The sequence below is a fragment of the Dreissena polymorpha genome, chromosome 4 (assembly GCF_020536995.1).
Source record: "Dreissena polymorpha isolate Duluth1 chromosome 4, UMN_Dpol_1.0, whole genome shotgun sequence".
Lineage (NCBI taxonomy): Eukaryota > Metazoa > Mollusca > Bivalvia > Myida > Dreissenidae > Dreissena > Dreissena polymorpha.
The window spans coordinates 18,467,196-18,492,365 of NC_068358.1; the positions used below are offsets into that span (position 1 = coordinate 18,467,196).

At 35.9% G+C, this 25,170-nt stretch overlaps 3 protein-coding genes across 11 annotated transcripts in view; 1 reads left to right on the forward strand and 2 right to left on the reverse strand.

Annotated features, from left to right (window-relative positions):
- The window catches only part of LOC127880324 (sushi domain-containing protein 2-like), a 233,644-nt gene that overhangs the window by 193,668 nt on the left and 14,806 nt on the right, over window positions 1-25,170 (forward strand). For 2 of the 9 annotated variants that reach the window (XM_052427721.1, XM_052427725.1), the window contains exons 4-5: window positions 24,515-24,613; window positions 24,917-25,076. The exons of 3 other annotated variants lie outside the window; for them this stretch is intronic. In XM_052427721.1, the coding sequence (XP_052283681.1) occupies window positions 24,515-24,613; window positions 24,917-25,076 (259 nt within the window). Of the gene's footprint in view, window positions 1-16,480; window positions 16,608-23,604; window positions 23,721-23,887; window positions 24,203-24,514; window positions 24,614-24,916; window positions 25,077-25,170 lie in introns of those variants that run through there. 4 more of the 9 variants (XM_052427727.1, XM_052427728.1, XM_052427729.1 and 1 more) reach the window with 4 other exon arrangements.
- The window catches only part of LOC127880329 (uncharacterized), a 230,487-nt gene that overhangs the window by 168,584 nt on the left and 36,733 nt on the right, over window positions 1-25,170 (reverse strand). The window lies entirely within an intron of this gene.
- Window positions 1,650-15,838, reverse strand: LOC127880326 (uncharacterized). Its single transcript, XM_052427730.1, has 2 exons — window positions 14,164-15,838; window positions 1,650-1,826 (listed from the first exon to the last, which is right to left on the reverse strand). Exon 1 carries the CDS (start codon window positions 15,788-15,790, stop codon window positions 14,516-14,518), a length of 1,275 nt encoding a protein of 424 aa, XP_052283690.1. The 5' UTR covers window positions 15,791-15,838; the 3' UTR covers window positions 1,650-1,826; window positions 14,164-14,515.

Below are 25,170 nucleotides of genomic sequence, written 5' to 3' on the forward strand. Positions count from 1 at the left end.
CGACTTTGTGAAATTTCATGTTTTGGGGAAGGGACATGCATTTCGAGTTTTTATGCTGTTGAGTTGAATAACGGCATACTATAAAAGGGCGAATTGATCGTGTTTGAATCATTTCGATTTTTGAAACTGAACGAACAACACGCATAATGAGTAACAGAAAAGCTTGCGAGCAATGGATGTCAAGTGTGGAGAAAAGTGGCAGTTTCCAGGCATGGTTAGAGAGGCAGAATAAGCATCGTGAGAATGAGTCATCAGCTGGAAACAACAAAGCAGCTTGTAATAGATGGATTAAGAGCATGGGCGAAATGCTGCCAACTGTTTACGACACTACGTTAGTGATTGTGTGTCATACGTGCAAAAACTTTTTTTCGATGGTGAACTTTTGCCGTAGATGCGAGGCCCTCAGCTGTGTGTCATGTACGCGGATCGACGATCGCTGCGAATGGTGTGGCGAAATTCAGGGTTACGGCCAAAACAGAGGAGTGAGGCTTTTGCATCTGTGATGGACTGATCGAGTGGACTATGTGGGCTGATCTAGTGGACTATGTAAACTGTTGTACGTTGTTGTTGCGAAAGATTGAATGTTTGAAATATTGATTGTTGCAGAATAAAATCGTTTGAAACTACATATACATAGTTGTTTGTATTTGATTTTAGTAGAGTTGGGTAATATAGATATGAGAAAACATACGACACTGGGTTATATCAATAACTAACGCAATAGAGAAATCAAACATTCGTGCACACAATAGTAGTTTTTCAACTTTGCGTTTGGTAGTTGCATGAATAAGTATATGTTACTACAAGAATAAGAACAAAACGAATTGAACGGTTCATGATATTTATTTACAACACGATCATACAAAACCTACTCATGTGTCTATCAATAGTCTTGTTCCTGGACCCACCATTCGCAAAAACTGGCAATTCGGTGAATGTTTATGGTGTTCCAAGAACGCATCGTCTGTAGATTTCCAATGATACAACACAATGCCACAACGAAAACATTTGCAACGATCGTGTTGTCCCAAGTAGTACAACCCGCAAGAAGCAAGCTGGTATTTGTTTGGTTGTATTTGGGGAGACCAATACTCAAACGTTTTCAGTCTGTCGATATAGTTGTTCATGAACATACTTGTTTCATTCGTGCAAAAAGCGTCGGTATCATCCATGATATGATATGATATTATATTACACATGCAATTGGTTATTTCAACATCTTTATATATTTTTTGTCTCAAAAATACTCTTGGTCAAACGTTACGAGTTTTGTTCTCTTGGCTTTTGAGCTCAACAAAATCCCATTAATGGTTTGAAGTCGTTTTGTGGGATCTTGGTGTGTCCAGCACAAATCATATTTCGGATTGATCAGAATAACCTCAATATCGACATAGTACACAATTTCCGTATCTGTCGCTTTCCAACATTGATCTCGCGTCGAAAATGTAAACTTCACATCTGGATAGAGATCCATGATGTACATTTCGACAGCTTTGTTCCACTTTTCAATATTCAAACGCAACATATGTCGAAAAAATCCCAAATCTTTGAGTTCAACGGCTAGCATTGTTTTGTGTGAAGTGTACTAAGTCAAATTACTGCTATATAACATTTTTCTACAAAACAAACAAACACCTGTGAACGTTTCAACAATTTTATTCAATACTTTGAACATGTACAATTGACCGGCACGCAGCGACAGGTCCAGCATCGGTTTAGTCTGTTAATTTGTCTCTGCGTCATTTTGCCCACGCTGAGAAAGAATGGAGGACGTTTCGCCACCGCAATTTCGGCATCCCAGTCCTCAGTTTTTGGAGTGACGGTTTCTGAAACAGAACAAGCAAAAGTTAGTTACAGCATTCAACGTTTACAATCAAACCTCCAACACTAACATATGAAATTCTTAACAACATACTTTTTATCTCAGACAGCCTAATCTCCATATCCCAGTCCTCAGTTTTTGGAACCCGGAATGTAGTTGCTGGCACAGACATGTTATCGCTTTGAAGGTTAGATCAAGAATGATTTGATCTACCAGTCATGTAGCGCCTTTTATTTGCAGCGACTCTTTGACAACCACTAACCCAAAGCTGTTGTTACTTGTTTCAGTATACAGAATATTTAGGTTTTTGTTGGCCGTATTGTATTCACAAGAAACGAAGTTGTACTTTGATTGCATCAAACGCTCAATTTCCTCACGAAGTGTCGCTGAGTCATCTTGCTGCGAGACCTCAAGAATGCTTCTCATGCGAAATGAGTCAAGTTGTTTGTTCCAAAAATCAGTAGTGCATTTGGGTACGAGTGTTTGACCATAACGTTTGATTAGACACGAAGCCAGTTTGTCATGCGTATTCTTTGAAAATGTTAGTACTCCAATCATACTTAAGGCTTGTGTCAAGTAATAGCTCGTAGCTGCCATATCTTTGGTACATGTTCTTGAAAAATAAAGGTGACACTGATGAACCTCATTGCCGTAGTTATCTTCGTAATCGGTTTGTTCGCAAAGCAGAAAATCAAACCCATTGCTTTGAGAACCACTAAACCTGAGCTTCACAAACTGTATGTATTCAGGTTTAGATATATGAATGACAACTTGTTCTAGGTCTGTTTGTGTGAAATCAACAGGCAAAACATGTTTTTCTTTGATAACAATGTAACACGATGAATCGAAACCAAAGTTTTGATTAATGTGTGTAGCTAGCAACTCGGGTTGGTTTGCTTTGATGAGTGTATTCAATTTGCTTTCGCCTTTCCTTTCGCTGCAACGAGCCATTTCTGTTATTCAAATTCAACAATTTAGGTTTTTATCATGGAATTTGTAATACGACGACTTGTATAAATACTGCAACAAAAACTGAATGTGTCTCATTTACAATCTGACAACAGAAGCGACAACATGTCGGTCCAAACATTGTGCGAAAAATTCATTCGTGAGAAAAGAAATTTCAATGCGAATGGTCACCAAAAGAAGTACATGTTCAGCGTTACATGTCCTTTCACAGATGTCGAGGGACTGCGTTTTACGTCGATAACTAACAGTCCGTATGACTACTTGAACTACAAGCCAACGCTGGACCATGTGTTTCTCGATGAACCGACACTAGCTGCGTTTGAACGATATGTTGACTTGATGTTTTCTGTTGCCGATGAAAAGATTGATATGTGCTACTTCAAAATATTGAAAACATTAGTACCAAAACATTTCGCAACTCTAACCGAGCGCATAAAGAAGGGTAGATACATGCAGTCGAATCCCACGTTAAACTACAGACTGCCGATATGCATAATACCAGTGTTGGAGTTGCACGGAATCGAGGAGTTTAGCAAAGTCTATTCGGTGAAATCCACTTGCCTATCTTTGGAAAGGACACAGATACGATTGAAGCTGAACACCTACTTTCGAGCAGTCATGACATTACTCGATTGTTCGGAAAATGATATCGTGGAAATATTGGTGAAAAAAGGAGTGCTACCGAGTAAAAACTTTCAGCTTGTCAGTACACAGAAAGAGCTCACAATAGGTCTGAAAATTGTGAGAAGCTGTGGTGAAATATACGAAGCGTTGCAAACTGGCATCGAAATGAGAGAGATGAATGCTAACGTATACTCACTGCAACCAAAATATGGATATCCAAATACAAATTTGTGTCAGGCGTTAGAGGTTTTGTTTGTGATGCATCCTTTGTACATAAAGCAATGGAAGAGTCTTCAAATTGAAACGGAGCTGATTGATGGGGGAAAGGGAAGACTAACCAATGCTATTCCTAATCGTAAACGCAAATTTGCTGAACATTCAAAGGATCAGTCCAGTCTCCCCAAAAAGATGCTTTGCAAAACACAAGAACAAACATGGAATGACTTGCCTTGTTCTGATAAGAAGGCGTGTTCGGAGCAAAACGAGATAATCAGTATGCCGGTCGATTTGGCAGTCGTGAAAGAAGAAATCGTGGAAACGTTCACCCCAGAACAAGAGGTACAAGAAAACCCGATGCCCGTAAGCGATATGTTGCCCGAAGAAGACCCATGTAAAGTTTATTTCATCAATCAGTGTCAAAACGAAGAACACGAAGATATGCTCTCTCAAGCGGTTAGAACATGCATTCCCAACATTCACATCCCACCGAACTTTGTCGCATTTTGTGTGTCGAAGGAATTGCTGACAAACGGCCTCGTTTTGTACATTCCTGCAGATTTTGTGTTGTAGTCTGTTGTGTGCAAATTTTTTGTTATATAGCTATTACATGTGTTTTGTTAGATGAATGAAATAAAAACCAGCAATGTTGCGCTTCATACTATTTGTCTTGTTTGTGTCTCTATGTAGCTGTAACGATAACTGCTTCAAGAAATCGCCAGAGCGCGATCTGGGTATATACAATGGTGCATTCTCGATCGTTTCCTATGATGATGCGCTAGACAAATTACGCAAAATTGTATATATTCCTGAGAGAATGTACACAACGCAATATGATATTCTCGAGGCCATACGAAAAGTCATAAATCAAAATTTGGGCGTGAAAGACAATTATTTGACAATTGATAATCACAGGGACAGGTTTTGTTTCCAAATCAAAGGCAAACTCTTTTTGATTTTGACCCCGAATATAGGTAGGATGCTAGCTACTGATTCTCTATGGCGATTCTTGGTACCAGACAATACATCTAATCATGTTGCAGACATCGAAAAACGCAGTAGCGATAATGATTTCGTTACATCGACAGTTTCAAACGAAATTGACACACACACAAACAGCGAAATGGAAAACACAACGCTTGCTTATATCCCCAACAATGGTTCGACAACCACAAAGGTTAACAAAAAAAGCACGCAAGCAACACTGAGAGTTGCACACGAAAATACCACTAAAACATTAAGTAAAAAACATAACACATCAGTTGTCAATGCCCTTAGCGATGGTTCAACAACCACAAAGGTTGAAGAAAATAGCGATCTTGGCACATCGATAGTTGCAAACGAAACTAGCACACAACAAAACTACAGTAAAATCCATAACATAACGAGTGGTAATATCACAAATAATGGCTCAACAACCACAAAGGCTAACGAAAATAGCGAAACAGGATCTGTCCTTGTTATAATCGAAGTTGTGTTTTGCATTCTAGCCGTGTTTGCAATCGTTCTTGGACTTATAGGATTTGTGTATAACGTTATAAAAAAAACACAGGAACTAAAATAAATATAAAACACACTTATACAAACGGATCTTGTCATTCTTGATGTTCTAAGCCAACCATGCGGTCGTTTATCATTTTGTGTTTTTTCATTGTTGTCCGCGCAGACACAACAGTTCAAAGCGTTTCTTCAACAACCACATCGAGAGTTGCAAACAAAACTAGCACACAACAGAACTACAGTGAAATCGATAACATAACGAGTGGTAATATCACCACCAATGGCTCAACAACCACAAAGGCTAACGAACATGGCGAAAAAGGATCTGTCGACGTTGTGTTTTGCATTCTAGTCGTGTTTGCAATCGTTTTTGGAATAATAGGATTTATGTCGTACGTAATAAAAAGATCATAAGAACTAAAATAAATATAAAACACACTTATACAAACGGATCTTGTCATTCTTGATGTTCTGAGCCAAGCATGCGGGCGTTTATCATTTTGTGTTTTTTCATTGTTGTCCGCGCAAACACAACAGTTCAAAGCGTTTCTTCTTACGGTTTACAAAACTGTTATTGCAATGTGTGTGATCCGACTAAAAGTATTGGTAAAATATATGATGGATCTTGCTACTTTATCAGTATTGAGCAACAGTTCAAAGTTGGAAACCAGTTTTCAACGCACGTCAATGTACGTAAAACTGTAAACAGTGCCGACTATAATGCATACGATGTGGTCATTTTTGGACAAAAAAACATTCATCTAAAAACGGTTTTCACTCAAGTAAGCAACGAATTTATTTTGAACAACATTCAAGGTTCTATCAAGATAGCGCTGTTCAACAACAAAGATAGGCCTGCTCAATGCGTTCATTTGTTCAAACGAAAATATTTGGGCATTTCATGCGAAACGGCTAACGTAGCCTTGTTAAAAGCGGATCGAGGAGAGTTTGTGACTGTGTCACCTTTCAATCCGCGTGCGTACAAGACATGTTCATTTGACGAAAACGCAGCAGCGTCGATCACATCACCTAAAACTTGTTTCGTGGTGAATGAAGATGGCCAGTGCTTACCAGCAGTGCTGCAAACAGAAGAAGAGTTGCAAAACGCTTTTGACTATCTGATTAACAGAACGCACGACCCGAAGGTGAATGCAATATCTCAAAATTTGATGTTCAAAATTGACAGTCTGAACGAAACGCTCGAATTAAACGATTACGCGATAGTCTATTCGCGAGTGTCATATGATGAGAACAATACGTGCTTGTATATCGACGTGAATGAAAAATCTATTTCGTATGAAGATTGTACAACAAAACGAACTCTGTGTCAGATTAGAATTCCTGGTATGGGACTGGATTCACCGAGTGACGATGATTCCAAAATAAACAGCTTTTGGGTCTTATTTATTGCACTAACATTTGTGGTTGTTTCTTTGGTTATAGTTATAGTTATTGCGTATGTGTTGCAAGGATTTCAATCTAGACGTTTACAAACTACTACAACAGTTCAAATAACAAGCGCCTAACTCGAGTATAAAAACCATTCACGCAAAGTCAGTAGTTGTCATAACGTAAAAAAATGTTCAGCTGTGAGTTTGTGGCTGCGATGGTAGCAAATTACTTGGAATGCAAGCAGTTTGAGGACTCAAATGACACTCTTTGTGACATCGTCGAATGTGTGATTTTGCTTGTAAATAGCACTGTTACGATGCATGTTCTTACAAAAGATGAACTGACCATAGCTTGTTTTGATGAAGACTATTTCGCCGAATTGCTTGAACAAAAGCTGAACAACGTTTTGAGCTGGGATGTGTTTGTGACTGCATTTGTTTTGTTTGCGGCCGTCGTACGTGAAATATCGAATTACAACGCTGAAGGCTTCTACCACCTGAATAAACTACAGAACGTGTTCCGTAAATATAGACTTACTGACTGGGTTGCAAATCAACCTGGTAAATGGACATCGTTTATACAGTATTGTAAGCGAGTTTGTTGAATAAAAAGTAGAAAACAGAAAAATACGTTTTTGGTTGTTTTATTCATATGTTCAATCATCACATTCACGGTCGCTCTGTAAACTAAACGATACATTTGATTCCAACTCTACAAACAAATCGTTTTTATCAAAAATGTTTTTGATACCAATCATATCGATGATTTCCTTGCACATAGCACAGCCGTTGGATTTCAGTAAATCATATTTCTTTTCAGTCTCGCCATCTCGATCAGAAATACTGAAAAGCAGTTTCGTTTCATCTAGTGTATCCCGTATTATTAGATCGACATCGGCGTAATTATCGTCGTTGATTTCGACGTTTCCAACAACATCTTCAACAAGCATTAAGTACACGCTAAGATGAACTGTGATTCCAAAGCACGTTAGTTTAATTTCGTACTTAAACTCAGGTCTTGGCTCGAAATAACAATTTGACCAACCCGGTTGAAACGTTTCAGATCTATACGCATAGAACTTCTTAACTTTGGGCTTTTCCGTTGATGTGATGCTCAAATACTTCGATACTATTTCCCACAACTGTTTTGCATCAGCTTGTGACTTGATTTTCCTTTTCCTTTTTTCAATGCGATCATACTTCGACATTTGCGGACGAGCATAAGATGACCATCTGCGTCCAAAGTACATGTTTTGAAATGTAACACTTTCCGATATTAACTGACACTTAAATGGTTTGTGATCGAAATCGTTACAAAATGTGCATATATATTAGCGCTACGCAGAGTTAACTTCATTTGTTGATGTTTGCGACTATATTTCTTGGCATTTTGCTTATTCAATTAATCATCGAAGAACGAAACCCAGATTTTTGGGATCGCAAAAAGACTAAACTTGACAACAACAAGAAGCCATGATCGGTGTTACAATGCTTGCGATTATCTGTATTCAAGACTTACGATGGTGGTTTTCTGTTAGAAAAATACGAAAAGAATGCATACAGGTTATGAAAGAACTTCGTGAACGCTTTCAAGCAAATAGTTGCTGTGATTGCAAAGACTGCAAAAAACGTATGGCTCAACTTCACCTGGAAAAAGAGCAAGCAGTGAAAGACTCGCGTACTTGTATAATTTGCTGCAATGAAGAGAAAACCTTTGCCGTAGCACCATGCATGCACCTTTTCTGCGTACACTGTTGCTGGCACATGCATATATACGGGAACAAATGCGCTGTTTGTAGATCTGAAATATTTGATTGGAAGCGGATTCATTGGACTGATTAGTGTTATGACTTTTAGTGCATGCTTGTGTGTGTATTTGTTTGAATAGTATCGTCAAATAAAATGTTGAAATGCATTTTATGTTTTGGTTGTTAGTTTGGTAGAGAAGATGCAAGTATATTGACGTTTTGGGTTTTATCTTGCTGCGTGAAGAAAACAAACACGCGTGTTTACTGTTTTTGCTCTTTATTTTCAACATACAACAAACAAAATACGACATTTAGTTCATAACATTTTCTTCTCTGCGCTTTCGGCTCAAACTACGACTGAACACTTTTGTAAAGCTTCTCTTTCTAGTTCTCGACCGCTTTTCATCGTTTTCGCTAGGTTCGTTGACAGACATTGGTTTTTGGTTTTCCTTAGACTCGTTTTCTCGTCTTAACAATTCGTTATCATACGCGGTTTTGTTGTGAAATGTAAGAAGTTGTGGAATGCGTTTAAGAAACATCACCACTTCTGTCATGCCTAGGTGCTCAGCGAGTTCGATCATGTTTACCAGACTAGAGATTGACTGCCAATCCGAGTAATCTAGCGTGAGACCGTTACATTGGTACTCAGACAGGTTCATGAGAATTTCAAACACGTTCATCAATTCTTGAACACTGTACTTCGGCTGAATCTTGACATGATTTGTCTTAACGTTAGTGAACATTTTCACAATTGCTGCTGGGTATGATCTTTGTTCTTTGCCCACATAAAATACAACCCTGTCTTTGCTTTGTTTAAGCGACTGAATGAGCTTTGAAGAGATTTCAATACCAATATCGTACTTCAGTTTAGTGAACAAGCGATTAGTGGCTTCGGTGTCAGTGACACGATTAATATCTTTAATGTTTATGGTTGACATGGTTGTTGGTTGTGTGCGGGTTTAGCGTTTCTATAGAAAAAACTATCCTTAAATAGATTTTTATCTCAATTTTCCAAACCGTAATTTGTGATTGCATAGACAGTTAAACATCCACAAAAAGTCGTGTTTTTTCTTAAGCTGGGCATCACCTCCTATAGTGTTGATCATGACAAGAAAAACATAAACGCCTAGAAGCGAATAAGGACATAGTGACGTGTTTCTCGAATGTTTGTATGTATCGTAAATAAACTTGATGTATGTGGAATTGTTAACCGTACTTTCGTCAAACAGAGAGAAAAAATTGTAAGCTTTAAGTCGGTTGTATCCACAAATAGGATCGCCAAATACTGAATCAAAATGGCTTGTAATTTCGCTAGTTGTCAATTTTTTGAACAACGACATGCGTTCATCGTCTTTGAACTCATTGAGAACCATTGTGACACACGTTTGAATTCCACACCCGAGTTTTGAGTTCATTTCTACTAGCTTGCTTTCGAATATTCGTATTGGTTCTTCATATTCTGTTATGTATTGAAAAATGCATAGCGAGCATTCGTGGTGATGTCTAGAGTACATGGGTGAAAGCAAGTAGGTGTTTTGTGCTAACTGTTCGTCTTCGTCAACAATCAAAACCTCGTCAATATCCATTGATAAGGCAACAAATGTTTACAGTTCATTGATACAATTTATTTACAACATATACAAAAAATGTAACACACACAAGTCAACATAATCATACAATATTGCAACAACGTAGTCATTCGTCATCATCGCTCAATTCTAGATCACTGAGTATAGTCTTTTCCTTTTTCGGTTTCTTTGCAGCTTTCGTTTCACCAGATTTGCGCATTCTTTTAACAGCCAGACCGTTCATAATTTCCTTTTCATCATCGTTTAGCGTATCTGAGATTTCTGTATCGGAGATGTCGATATCGGCATATTTGCGTTTTTCCTCAACATTGGAAGATTTTATTCGCTCTATTAGCGCAAACATGTTTTCGTCTTCCCCAGAACCGAGTATTTTGTTAATCACATCAATTGGAATTCGATCGAAAACGTTAGAGCTCACAGTCTTCACAACATCGTCCTGCAGGTTTTTTGTTTTCTTGATGCCCTTTATCAGATTCTGCGTTCTTACTTTGAGGCTTTTGTACTGCGCTAGTTTGGCATCAATCTGTTTTAGTTTTTCTGAAAGTTCTTTTATCTTCAAATAATCGTTAGGCGACAAGAAGACACCTGACTCGACTTCAGAAACCAAATTCCTTTTCACGCCGTGATTGAGTACAGTGTTCGCAAACTGCTGTATTCGTTCTCGGTTGTTCGTTTTTATAGCATAGCTCGAGGTCAACATTGCTTGTGCCATCGTAGAAAGTGATTGCGAGTGTGCTTATTTTGTTAACTGCAGCTATATATATACGCTTGAAAAATAATGCACGCCTTACTTGTTCATCATTGGCTGGAATAAACGAATGTAGTACGCCTCTTTTGCTTTACGCACATGCTTGTCTCGCTCTGTCTCCAAAACGAATACAGTGTAACGTTCTTTTACATCGCACAAGTGTTTCCCACATTCTATCAAATGATCAGTAGCTCGACAATAGTGCTGTTCTGTTCGAATATGAGAGTTGTGTGTGTGAATGCGTTTTCTCAAATTAACGGTCTCGCCAATATACTCACCGCCGCAAGTGTTGCACTTCAGAACATATATAACATCTTTTGATTTACAAGTCAAGTTCTCTCCATCTTCAACAATGTATACAAAACCACAATTGAACTGAAAACTATTTCCACTCTTTATTTGAGAACATAAAGTGCAACGCATGCCGTTACATGGTTTAACTTTGTAATCCATCAACAACTCAAAATAGTGAAATTTTGACTGAAAATGTGTTTATGCGTTTTTTGTTACAAAAACATGAAGATCAGCTGGTACCGTGAAATTGATTCCTTGTTCCTGCATAGCACAAGTAATGTCAAAACACGAACAGTTTTGCGAATTGAGCTGACTGAGATGTAACGTTTTACTAACGTTTGTGAAACAAAACTCGATTGTCAAGTCGAATATGAACACGTTTTCGTCTCCAATATCGTCTAGTATGGTTTCAAAAATGCTTTCGAGCAGTTCTTGTTCATTGATCAAAACGCTGATGCATTTAAAAACGTGGATGGAAAATTCTTGAGTGTTACCAATGCTCTCGCGTTCAATGGTATACATGTTGTTATACGAAGTCATTGTGAGTTATGACAATAGCGGATACAAACGCTTTGATATATGTTAACTGTTTACAACAGTATCGTTATGCCGAGCTATGCTGTGTAGTACAATTATGAAGCAAATAGCAGCTATCACAAGCACAATGAATCCACCAACACAAACAGCGACAGTTTCCCAAAACGTTAATTTTCTTAGTCCCGGTTCGTCATTCAATGTACTTTTACCCAACAAAACCTCGCAAATCGTGGGACTGTGTTTGCATTTTTCGATTGAAATGGTCTTTGATCGCATATCGACATACGTGCATTCTTGTCCACTGTTCGTCCTTTTGTTGTACACAATGAAGTGTTCGCTTGTGACAGAACTGTCATCTATATTTTTTATTTGAAACTTTGCCTCACTCATATTGTGTGCAGTGTTCTGAGTAATGCTAACCAAATATGAAACTAACTTATCATCCAAATCGTAAACACTCGCAATACTTGAGTGCGAACAATTTGCATCAATCCGAAAACATTTGCCATTTTCCGCTTTCACAGCACCAATATCGCAGTATGTGAAATTAGCCAATTGTATTTGTGGTACGCGAATGAAATGACCATTTCTCGCTATAAGCACAGCATTCGTGCTCTCGGTACAATTCTCAATTTGATACGTATTTCTGAATAACGACATACAAATCTTATCAACAGTTGTGCCATCTTTGGTGCTGAAGACAGTAAGTCGATATGATGAAGCCTTTTTCGCGAGAATAACTTCGTTACTCACTTGTTTCACTATTTGACTTAGCATCGCACGTAAAGCATGATTACGTTCGTTGATAATCAAGAGTGTGTATTCACGAAACGGAGAAAAATGCGTATTAGAGGAAATCTTGAATGATGAATCCAAGTTGATGAAATAGCAACGATTGTTATGTACTTTACCGATTGTAGTAGAACGATTACATGTTATGCAGTAACAATTTTGCAATCCATACGTAGATACTTCTGCAACGGTCTGCTTGTTGTGCTTAATTCCCATTTTATGCTTGTTGATAGCATCTTGCATATTTTGAAATTGTTGGTTAACAATGTTATCGTTTTTAACTGGCAGACTAACGGTGAGTTTTGGCTTGGTAAGAGCATTTTGAATTTTGTGAGAAGTTTGGTTAACAACAGTATTTTTTTTAACTGTTGGACTTATCTTGTTTTTTGGCTTGTTGGTAGAAGTTTGAATATCGTAAAATTTTTGGCTAACGAAAGTATTGGCATTTTGAATATCGTGAACTTTTTGGCTTACGATAGGTTCAACGATAGGTTTGTTTGTTACTGACAGAACTTTAGTGTTTTTGAAAAAAAAGTCAGAAAAATCGATAATTGGTACATTTTCAGCGCTTTGCTTTTCATCCAAATTATCGTCAGAGTAATCCTCATCAAAGTTATCCTCGTCAGAGTAATCCTCGTCAGATTGATCAAAGTCGAACTTATCATCGATTTTTAAGCGGATCTCACTCATTTCTTGCTCTATTTGTGTAATTGTGTCTCGCAATTCTTTGGACTTAGAAGGGATTATTTCCAAACCTAGATCATATTCTTTGATATACTTGGCGACTGACAAATCATTCATTTTTCTCTTCAATAACGCATTTTTGATTCGTGTTAACGCATGATCCTGTTTCTCGGGACTAGCACCTTCTAAATTCACATCGCACCATGTTCCGAACGTTGTACACAGTTCAGTATTAAATCTGATGAAGGCATGACCGTGCATCCCATTTGCACAAATTTCACTTCCATCATAGGTCAATGAAAAATTGTACGGAAACAAAGGTATCCAAGCGTGTGTGTAAATCTCAGTAAACACAGATTCTACAAACTCACTGATAGAGTACGTTTTCGGCTCAATTTGCAATCTAACTAAAAGACTTGGTAAGTCGTAAGTGATAAACATTGATCCCGCTACAAAACCATCAACTACACTGTATACCGGTTTTGAAAACGCTTTTTTCTTGTTCGGACATCTAGATAGACCTATGGATTTGCATTGTTGCTCATGACCTTCTAAACTAAACTCTGGGTTTTGCATCCATTTGTTGAAAAATTGTAAATTTTCTTTGACATCGTCGTATAATGACAAATACTCATAGGTTACGTTTATCAACACATAAAATAAACCATTCGTAACGTCAATCGGTGTATTATGTACATGCTTGAAACAAGACGGTTCATAAAAATTTGGTTTAGGACGTCCTAACGCATTTGTTTGTAAAACTATGGGACAAAACAGGGCAACTATATGCACGAACATATACATGACGAGTTTTTGATGCATTGTCATTTTGGAAAGTTCCTATATAAGTATTTTCAAACAACAAATTGAAGTTATTTGTCTTTCAGTCATTCACATGGATTACACCACAAATAGCATTCCTATGTGTCTGTGGACAGATTTCCAGCATGTAGAAATAAATACAAGAGAACATTTTGCACATCAATTCGAAACGTACGCAAGACTCAAAGCTTCTCTACAACCAACGAAGTTGATAATGTGTCTATTTGATGAAATTGTGGAATGTGTTTGCAGCAAAACAAACATAAGCAAAATCAAGATTCAACATGCGCTAATGGACTCTTGTACTTCAAGAAAAACCTTTTCAATTTGGTCGTTTCTGATCAAAGATGTGACAAAAGAAACTTTGAGAGTTCTTGCTACGAAAGCGAACCGGTGCAGATTCGATTTGATGTATAATTATACTCACGGTGGAAACTGGATATGTGGCGCAATAGATTTCCACGGTTCGGAGAAGTCAGAAGATATTATCCAAGCGATACTTGAAACAGAGAACGTTTTTGAAATGTTTAGTGCCAATGCGATGACAAAATTTACCCATCAAATTGTGTCACATCGTGATTGTTGAATAAAATGTATTGTATTATAGCTTGTGTTTTTGTGTTTATTTTTTGATACTTCTCGAAAAACAAACAATACGCAAAATCGTTTTAGGTTTTTTTATTAACACATACATGCACAATCGAACACAAAAGAACAAACATGCCATAACTGTCAATGCCTGAGTCTTACATCTTCTTTGTTCATTTTCAATATCCATGTTATGATTGCTTATATTCAAATGTTTTGAGTCGTAGCGTTATCGAAAATACACCTAAACTTCCTATACAAATACATGGATGTTGCCTCTCATATTCATCCATGTATTGAACGAATGCCTCATAGTCAGAAAAATAAATATACTCGGTCTCTTCATCCCATAGACGTTCAACCTGATTTTGTTTTTCATCATCGATGCCACTGATTTCGTCCGAATAAAAATTGGTTTCTTCTCTATATTGGTCGTCCAAAAACTGTTCGTAAGATTGCAAAAACTGATCTTCTATCATATCATCGATATCACGGCTTCTGCAAACCCAACACATTTTTCTATCATGTATCTCTGCATCTTGATCATTGGAACCCTTTTGAAATATGTGATTATCATCGTCGATTTCGCCCCGGTAATATTTTTGCTTTTGATAAAACTGTTCGTAAGATTCGAAAACCTGTTCTTCCAGTATATCGCCAGCATCATTAGTTCTGCAAACCCAACACATTTTTCTATCATGTTTCTTTACATCTTGATCATTGGAACCTTTTTGAGGTATGTAATTATCATCGTCGATTCTGTCCTGGTAATATGTTTGCTTTTGATCTCGTTTTGCATTGCGTATTTTTGTTCTTCGTTTCTTTTTCAGCCTGTTTTCAGCCTTTTTACGCTGCTTTTCAGTTTGTTTTTGATAAGATTTGTAGCGGGTACGAGTACAAGTCTTGTCAATTTTCGCCATTAGCAGCTCATCCAAATCACTATAATTATCGTATTCGTCATACTTTTGGTCATCTTTTGTTTGAAGACTTTCTACCGATTTATTTGAATATTTTTGGATATCATCGCTAGAATGAACATCTTGATCGCTTTCTGTTTCCACAATTCCATAATTATCTCTTTCATATTGCTTTTCAAACTCGTTTTCCAAGTACCTATCGCATAACTCATAGTCAAGAAATTCAAATTCAAAAGGACAAGCACGACCAAACCGTCGATGACTGAGTCTCACTATTTCTTCTTTGTTCATGTTCCAATCGAACACAAAAGGACAAGCGGGGCACAGCTGTCGATGCCTAACTCTCACATCTACTTTGTCCATGTTCCAAATGGAAATGTGCGCATTGCAAAACACGCATCTAACGCAATTAAAAATAGTGTCGGAGAAATTCTCTCTCGTGTCGGAGATGACACAAGGGTCGTAGATGAACCCTTGGCTAGCCAGGTCTTCCTTTGACACGCTGCGTTTGGATGGCCTGTCTTCAAAGGTTTGAAGTCTCTGGTCCATAGTTTGATAGCGACTGAAGGCTCGTGGTTCAGATTTTCTAAGCCTCGCAAAACGACTGTACACAGACATGTTTGCAAACAAACGTTCTTAGACTTACTAACTCCTATTTTTACCATTTTTTTGTAATGACTTATGCGATACAACTCTCGTAGTACAATTAGTGTATATTGAAAACAAAATTAGCCCGGCAAAATTAGCGGGGGGGTCTTTTTTAAAACCCCACCCCCCTTATTAAACCGTCAGAACATTTTCCGGGCATATCATATAGCGCCGCATCCCGCACCAAAAATGCACACAAGAAAAAAGTGGCTGTGGTTGTTATAAATATGCCTGCTTCAAAAATAAGTTATCGCGACCCAAAGAGTAATCAATCGTTTTCAAAAATAACTTGGTCGCTCCCACGAGTAAGCTATGTCGTTACCACGACTTAATAAGTCATTCCCGCGACTTGCTTTAAGTCGTTCCTAAGACGAGTTAGGATTATCGTGACAAAGATTTGCACATAAATTCCCATGATTTAGTTATCTCATTACCACGATTTATTCATAGAAGCTTTACTAAGTCAAAGTTAGCAAATACATAAAACTCGTACGTGTCACATCTGTGTCACCGTAGCTATCCTTTTATCGCGTGCATTTTCCTGCATGGTACCTCCCGCTTGCATAATGAGCTGATCTTTATCGCAAGCAAATTATATCGTCGCATAAAGGTTACACGCAATCTGAAGGCGTAATCATTGTGCAAATAATGGCGCTCGATGCAGCACATACATTTACACTGTGGATATTCATATTTTCTTTGAAAAATGATGCATATGGTAAGTAAATGTATGCGGCTGTAAATTTTAAAATATTCAAAAGTTTGAATATTTCTTGTTCATAATTGTCAGTACAACTGGTATTGAAATATATGTCATTTGTTTAATTTACTCGAATTTTAGACCAGAAGTAAACATTTAAATCAATTGATTCTGAATAAATTATTGTTTTGTTCCAGTTTATGCTTGTATTGCTTGTGCGATATTGACATTTCACATCTTTAATTACGGCTTATTCCTGACATGCGTTACAGACAGACAGAATGTTTTATTGACGTAAACTTTACAGTTATTTGTCATTTACAAATAGTTAAGTCATATATCAATATATAATTATGTCAACGTTAACATAATTGCATTTACATGAATATAATCTTGATCGCGTAAGGTTTATCACATACATAATAATACATTTTGAGTAATTTTACAGCAATAACAGAATATGCAACTGTTATAAAGAGTTTTGTTCGACTTATAAATGAATAGTCAATTTTTGAATATATATACATGTAATAAATTGAACAAACACGTCTTTGCAAATTACAAAATATGCAACTACAATATTAAGGTTTTGCGCGACAAATAAACACATGTATAAATGCTGGAAGTAATGAATTTAATTATTAAATTGTACATAGAATTTATATGATAAAACCATAAACATAGTACAGGATTTAAAATGAGTTATACAGCGTTTTGTCAGACAAATAAGTACACTAAAGAATAAATTGAATTTAAATATCAGGTAGCACAAAAAATTGCGTTGATTTTTATGCGAATATACTATTCGATTAGTTTCACAAAAATGACGGAGGATGAAAACCATAAACAAATACAGTTATAAGAACGTTAGACAAGAGGAGTTGGTAAGAAAAAACAACAACAACAACACAACACTTACAGATGAAGAGGAATAGATAGATTAATATTTGGGCAACTATGTCCTGGATGAGTTATGTTGGATCATGTGTTAGGGCTCTACAAATATACTTGCTCAGGTTTTTTATTTGCGTTTTGTTTGACGAACCCATTAATTCAACAAATTTAAACATACTTGGTTTTCTATAGTAGTATGCATTGATACACTCTTTTCGCAGTGAATTGAAGGCTGGGCATATCATAATGAAATGGTACTCGTCTTCAATATCTCTGTAATGACATTTTGTACATAAGCGCTGAGATCTTTTTATATTGTTATGTCTACCTGTTTCAATGGCTAATTTATGGGACGAAAGTCGCAATTTTGAGAGGCGAATTCGCAATTTCCTCGGCAAATAATCAAGATAAGACTCGAATTCCAACGTGCATTTAAATAATTTGTAGGTCATTAATGAGCTGCTATTATTAATTGAGTTGTACCAAGATTGTTTAAAAACATCTACAACAGTGGACTTAAAAACGATATGGAAGGTATCGAGATTGACAGGAGAGGGATTGAGCCAAACGTATGAAAACCCATATGAGTCCAGAAGTTTCTTCACATTTAAGGCCCAATTACTTTTACAAGTTTTTATACTTTTGAATCGTTCATACAATTTAGATATAATTATGTTATTTGATTTGATGAGTTTACACCAGAACTTTATTAAACGAATGTTTCTGTTTATGTAGAGTGGATACAAATACCTGGATTTTATTAGTAAATGATGCTAGATTCTCGAATCCTGTCAACACGAAGGCGATTAGATCATACTTGTACAAACATCATTTTATCGTGCAACAGAAAGTTCAACAATGCAAAAATGTAGTTCTTTTCTAGTGAATATTAAACCATCGAGTAATTAAATTGGAATTTTATTGAATTTGTTTTCTCTTGTTTTGCATTGAAATGTATAGAGGAACGCAATATTATCTCAATTCCATCAATGTCCCTAAATTCAATGTTTAATGAGACAAGCACAATACCAGGTTTAATTATAAATGTCTCTTCCGTATACTGTGGTCACAATATATGTTTAGCTTCTTCGATCCTTTGAATTGATAAAATTATTTGTATGATTTTAGCGGAAATAACAGGCCACACATTATTCTTTGGCCAAATTACAACGTAAACAATCTATACAAAAACTAAAAACAGTTAAAGTAGCTCAATATGATATTGTACTTTCCATTGTATTAATTTACGTCAAATTGTCCCGATCAAATCACCACATGCTTTGGTATTTAAATATGTTCATTATCCACACAAAAGTTTTACAAACATATCAATAGGATATTTCAGAATGGTGAAACAGGGTTATACCCATTCTTTCTTAATGATAAACATAATATATTTTCCAATAACTTCTTTGTACAAGTCTATGTGAAATTGTGTAGTGTTAGGCAATTTAAATTTGAACCCGATGAATGGCTTTCATCAGCTGTCTTACACTCAAACCATTCATGAAAATTAGCCCCATTATTGGAATGCACAAGTACTTAAATCGTATTCAGTTAGCAATTTTCAAATTTCTTTTTCATCGAATTAAATAATCCGCAAGAAGTAATACAGAAATATTAAAAGTTTAGTTCATATTGAGTTATTTTTTATTCCTCTACAATCAGGGTTGGCAAAAATTGTTTCGTAGAATCTGAAAAACCTGAAACAAAATTAACCACCTAAATTACGTGTGCAAGATTGTTTTCAAAACAGGCAATTGACGTTAATGAGTTTTCATATGGCATTTCCGAAATTAAAAGATTACCAAGGCGATTGGCCAAGTGACCTCTCTGACCCCATAGCCTCCTATATGAGCCGTGCTCTGTGAAAAGAGGGTTTAATGCATGTGCGTAAAGTGTCGTCCCAGATAAGCCTGTGAAGTCCGCACAGGTTTATCAGGGACGACACTTTCCACCTTAACTGGATTTTTGCAAAGAAGATACTTTCTTTAAACAGAAAATAACATACAATCGGAAAGTGTCGTCCCTGATTAGCCTGTGCGGACGACAAGTCTTAATTGTGACGACACTTAACGCACTAGCATTAAACCACTTTTTCACAGAGCACGGCTCATATATTTTGTTTTTGTCATAAGAAGAAGTGCAAATTGTTCATACCATAAACACAAAAGGTCATGAACACTTGGACCCATGTGTTTCACTCGAATAATGAATGCAGTTGAGTTTGTGTCACAATTAAAGGTGGAGTTTTGTTGCTATACTTTTGAGAGCCAGGTGATGAAATTACAGAACATAATCAGTTTTTCTTTTCTCTGGTTTGTTTAGTAAAATTATGTATAAGTGAAATAATACATTAACACATTGGCTTCGATAATGCAAACCTCGTGTTTTTGTCTCCAATATTTTCCATAATGTCTTTATGAGTTTCAATCATTTGGAGATCATATTAGCACTTAGTTCTCACGGGAATCTTTTATGATATCGTGAACATGTGCGCCGTCCGTTCTTGCAAACGTTCGATAACGTTTTATTCCAAACATCTCCTAAGCCGCTGTGCATTTTTGAACGAAACTACTCAGGAATACTATTTGGATAACTCTTTTTTAGGTTTCTAATCGCTTCTGTACGTTGCAGGAACTAAAAATCGATTTAAGAATGAAACGATAAAAAGTCGCCTTCTCTGATACAACAATGTTCAGCAACTCAATATGTTGTATGTAACATCATCTATTGACCATGCCCCATGGGTCACATAATTTATGTAGACTTTATAAATATAGGATATACCTGTAAACATCTTCTATTACACAGCCTTTAACAGTTTGGTGTATACAATTGTATAGTGTTCGTCTACAAAGGTATTTTCAAATAATGCGTGGGCTTTGTTAAAATCTTCTATAAAATCCAAGTCCGAGAGGTTTGGTATTTTGCATGCTACATTATATTGTTGCTCTCTACCAAGTTTGTTCAAATCATGTCCCTGGGGTTAAAACTCGCCACGCCCAGCGGTCAAAAGATTCATAAGGACTTAAGTAAATAACTTTGAAATCTTATCTGAAAGCACTTGGGTCATTTGTTTGATAATTAGTAATTGATAATTAAACACAGAATGGTGATTCTTTGCAAAGATTGTTAAAATAATTCACTGGTGTCAAAATCTGTTAACAAGGAATTACAAACCTTAAAAATAAACGTATATATATATATGTTAACCTAAATGCAACGTAAACGTAAGAATGACGCTTTGTGATCTTTTCATGGATTGTTTAGTTGTTTCCTTATTCACATCTGATTCATTTAAAGCTACTTGCGATGATATACAAAATTGCTTGGTGGGGAATTATGAACCTGAGATCACCCACTTGATTACGCGTGACTTCCTGTTTAAAACAACCCCTGAACATAATGGAAATCATATTAAAACTTGTCTGTAGCTACGGATGAATACATGCTTATATTTATTTACATGTTTATTATAAAACTTAGTTTTTGTGAAAACACGTATGTTAACAATTGCTCTCCAAGACTCATACAAAACACAAACAGAGCCCGCTTTCTTAAGAGTTCGTAAATGGCTTAAACATTTATGACATATTTCTGAAAGAAGGTGACCGTATTAGACTATATATACGGATTTTGAACGACCTTAGTATTTCTTTCGGCTTATCTTGTCAATGTAAAATTAAAATACAATTTTGTTACGCAATCAGAAAATAAGCAAAATAAGAAAACTGAGCATTCATGTTCTTAGATTTAAATAAATTATAGGTAATTCATACTGAAACCCAAATATAAATAAAACCCACTTTGTCATACATATGAAATTGAAGCCCAACCCTTATAGGAGAGTTTTTGTGACCCTATCACATAGAGATATAGCAAGTTTTTGCACAGTTAAATCAATGCAGACATACCCTAAATTCAGAATGTATTTACTTATGCTATTTTCCGATTTTTTATTTATTAAAAAATTAAAGGGTGAATAGTATATATCGACCTTTCCAGTGAATATTCAAGCTAAAATCGAGACCTATGTGTTAAGCAACCATTCAAAACTTTCTGGACAAGATATGCTTGTTTTATATTTTGAAATGTTATTACCGTACTGACGGCACAACCCTGAAAATGTCTTGTTCACTATTGTATATTTTACTTCCTCGTTTGTTTTGATAAATATGAAAATGTTTCTAATACACTTCACCGTTCATTTTTCAATGCACATTACAAGATTGGCCGATAAAACTGCAATATAAAATAATACTCCGGATTTCCTCCTCATAAAGTGCTTCACCTCTGGCATTCTATGATTTTGTGCATGTTTATGACAACCTAAGTGCATAAAGTGCCCAATTAGTAGGCGTTTTCAAGGCTATTTTCTTGTCTAGTGCTGCAACTGAGTTGCACCAAAGCACACTTTGCTGTGTCAAATAAGCTCAATTTACAACATCATTCTATGATTATATGACACTATCATGTTAACAAACATTGGTGTATCTGGTGAAAGATAAGCGGTCATATAATGTGATACCAATTATATTATAGATTTTTTCTTTATTGGCATTTTATTGCTGAACATCTTTTCGATACAGCGGAACAATTATTAAATATGTGCATACGTTCGAATTGTTCGGGATTTTAACTTTGTGAACCAGCTTTAAAATGACTTTCAAAAATGTCCATCTTTGTAACGACGTGTAAGAGCGTGGTTTCTAGGTAAAATGCCTCATTTTGAGGTAGAACTTGTAATTTTCCATAATACAGCACGTCCGGATATCATTTCACCCAGCAGTGATTACCATACATGTGTTGCTTGTGGAGATAACATGTTTCGTATGGGTAATTTTGTCCTTAGCTCAAAGGCAATGTTACAGTAACTATAAGGTTTAATTTTATGAACGCCACGATGAAGCTTGATCGGACAGTTACTTCATCAGGCAATTATTTTTTCCCTTTAAAAACGTTTATACTTCGGAGAAAACTTGTCGCGCGCAAGACCTGTGTCAGTAGCTCAAAGGTCAAGGTCACTATTACAAATCAAAACAACAAAATTAATATTCATCATTCATTGGACAATGTGTAAGTCACTTAACACATATTTTAATCATTTGGTATCAATTCGCTGCGGGCAAGTAGGTTTATGCCGCTAAGTAAAAAGTTCAATGTCAAACTTAATGCCTAATGCTATAATATTGGAATTATACATCATTTGCGAACTGTATTTTCATTATCCAGAAGGCAATAAAAAAACATGACTCAATAAAGGTAAAGGTCCCATCCAATATTAAATTATTATTATTATTATTATAATATATTATTATAAAACGAATTGTCATTCTTGATAATGTGATAGACATGCAACTACTTAATGCTATATGGCGATATCTTGTTTTTTGGCATTAAGATATCATCGTTATGGGGAATGCAAAGATAAAAAAGGATTATCTCAATGTGCAAAACTTGTCACTGACTTGTTTTGATAAAGGAATTTTCAAAGGTACTTGTGTATCTTGACTTATGATATCACTGAATTACGATAACGGGCAGCATATTTAATGCACACGCGTATGTTTCTGATACATTAAATAACTCGAGCGTTTTAATAATCCGACTTATGACATGTCGTGCATGTAAACTGTTCAACGTCTATCTTTCAATAATAACAAAGATAGGATTTGGTGTACCTGTATTTATAACTTTTCTATATCCATGCCTTTATGGTTTTATTAATATGTTAACCCATTTATGCCTAGTAAACTCTCCCATCTTTCTAAATTGGATCAATTTATTTCCAAAATTAGGGATGTCTAGTATATTTATTTCTATATTTAGAATATTTCTTACAGAAATTCCGTTAAGCAAACAGCGCAGACCCTGATGAGACGCCGCATTATTTTTGTTTGCCAAGGCCTTTTTTCTAAACGCTATGCATAATGGGTTAATACTTTTCTTGTGGAACGTCCATTTTGCAAACTCTAGGCTATCATCGTTTGTTTAACTGGAAGTAATTCAGAAGAGTCCGCGGACTAAAGACTGTTTCTTATTAATATCACTTATTTCACATTCTGCTTCTTTATATTTTTTTCACATCCTTAATTATATATTTATGATTCTTTTCTAGAAGCCACACCTATGTATACTTTGCCTTCAGTGGCGCATACTTTGACAGGAAAAGGCCATCACATCCATACGTCTACACCATTTGTGTACGAAGGAAAACTGTTTTCATCGTTTGTTGTAAGCATACTCATAATATGTGTATTACATGTATCAATGCTCAATTATTCAGGGAAAAATAAGATTGATTAAATCATTTAAATTATTTGTGTTGCTAATTTGGCATACATATAAACTTAAATATTTTGCAATGTGATAATCAGCTATTACTATGATATTTGTTGCAGATAAGTATTAATGGATTCGTGGCTTTCACACATAACGTCACAGAACCAGATTTCAATAACATGGACTGGAGCAAGACTGATATTTCTCCTCTTTTGGACCTACCGTTCATAGCCCCTTACTACCATGACGACAGTCAGTACCAACGCGTGGAATATGGTCAGATAGAAGACACACGCCTAAACAACTTTGGAGACTATTGTAGTGCGCAAGTCATAGCCTCCAGCAACTTCCGTCCAAAATATGGGATTATGGTATCATGGATCATATCTTCTACGGACTTAACGATGTGTGGAGTTGGATCTAATCAATGTTTGGTAATGACTTACATAAGAAATAATACAAATTATGTTAATAAAAAAGTAATTAAACATACAACATAATCTCATACCAATAACATATGGTTCAAATCATATCATGTATTTATAATCCTATTACTATTATCAATTTACAGTTTTATGCTGTATTTATTATTATAATTAACATGTTTGCGTAATAAATACCAGCCGGTAAATCGATGTGCTACATTACACATTTTTATTAATAATAATAAATGATTTTATAGTTTTTTCTTATCAATGTTAGAGACATTTGCATGTTTTTATGTTTGTCTTATTTTAATTTTCCAGAGCAACACTTTTCAGTTAGTCTTGTTGACTGATGGCAATGAGTCTTTTGCAATTTTTAACTATGAAAAGATGGACATGGCAGCTTGCAAGAATTGTAAGGTAATGTTAAAAAGCGGCAAAAAAATAGCCTAAAATTCAGACACAAGATAAACTTGGTCATATCTGCTAGATTAATAGTATAATACTGTTCGCACAAATTCGGGCTCAATATGAAATGATTTTGAATGGAATCTTATATATACGAATACATAACATACATTATTTTTCTGCACGTGTAAACCAAATTGTAAACAAGTTACCCGTTAAGGATTGTGATCTTATGAACTTGATTTATGTGCATGAATACATCTTATTTTATCGAGTATCAGTATGAAATACGGAGTATCAACAAATCATTTTCAGGCCGGTTTCAAGGGAGACGACTGGACTGATATAATATCTCGGCGTTGGGGGCTTCGAGAGTTACCGAACAAACAAAGTAGTGACACTGTTGGAAGATATGTTTTCAAGATATCACCAGGACGAATTGTCAGAGCCGGGTGTTCCACAGATACATATACAAGTAAGAACATGTTTTCAATTGTGAGATTTATTGTGCTACGAACCTAAAGCGACTTTAAGATTTGCAAGTTTTTTGTTTTGATTTAGCAAATTCA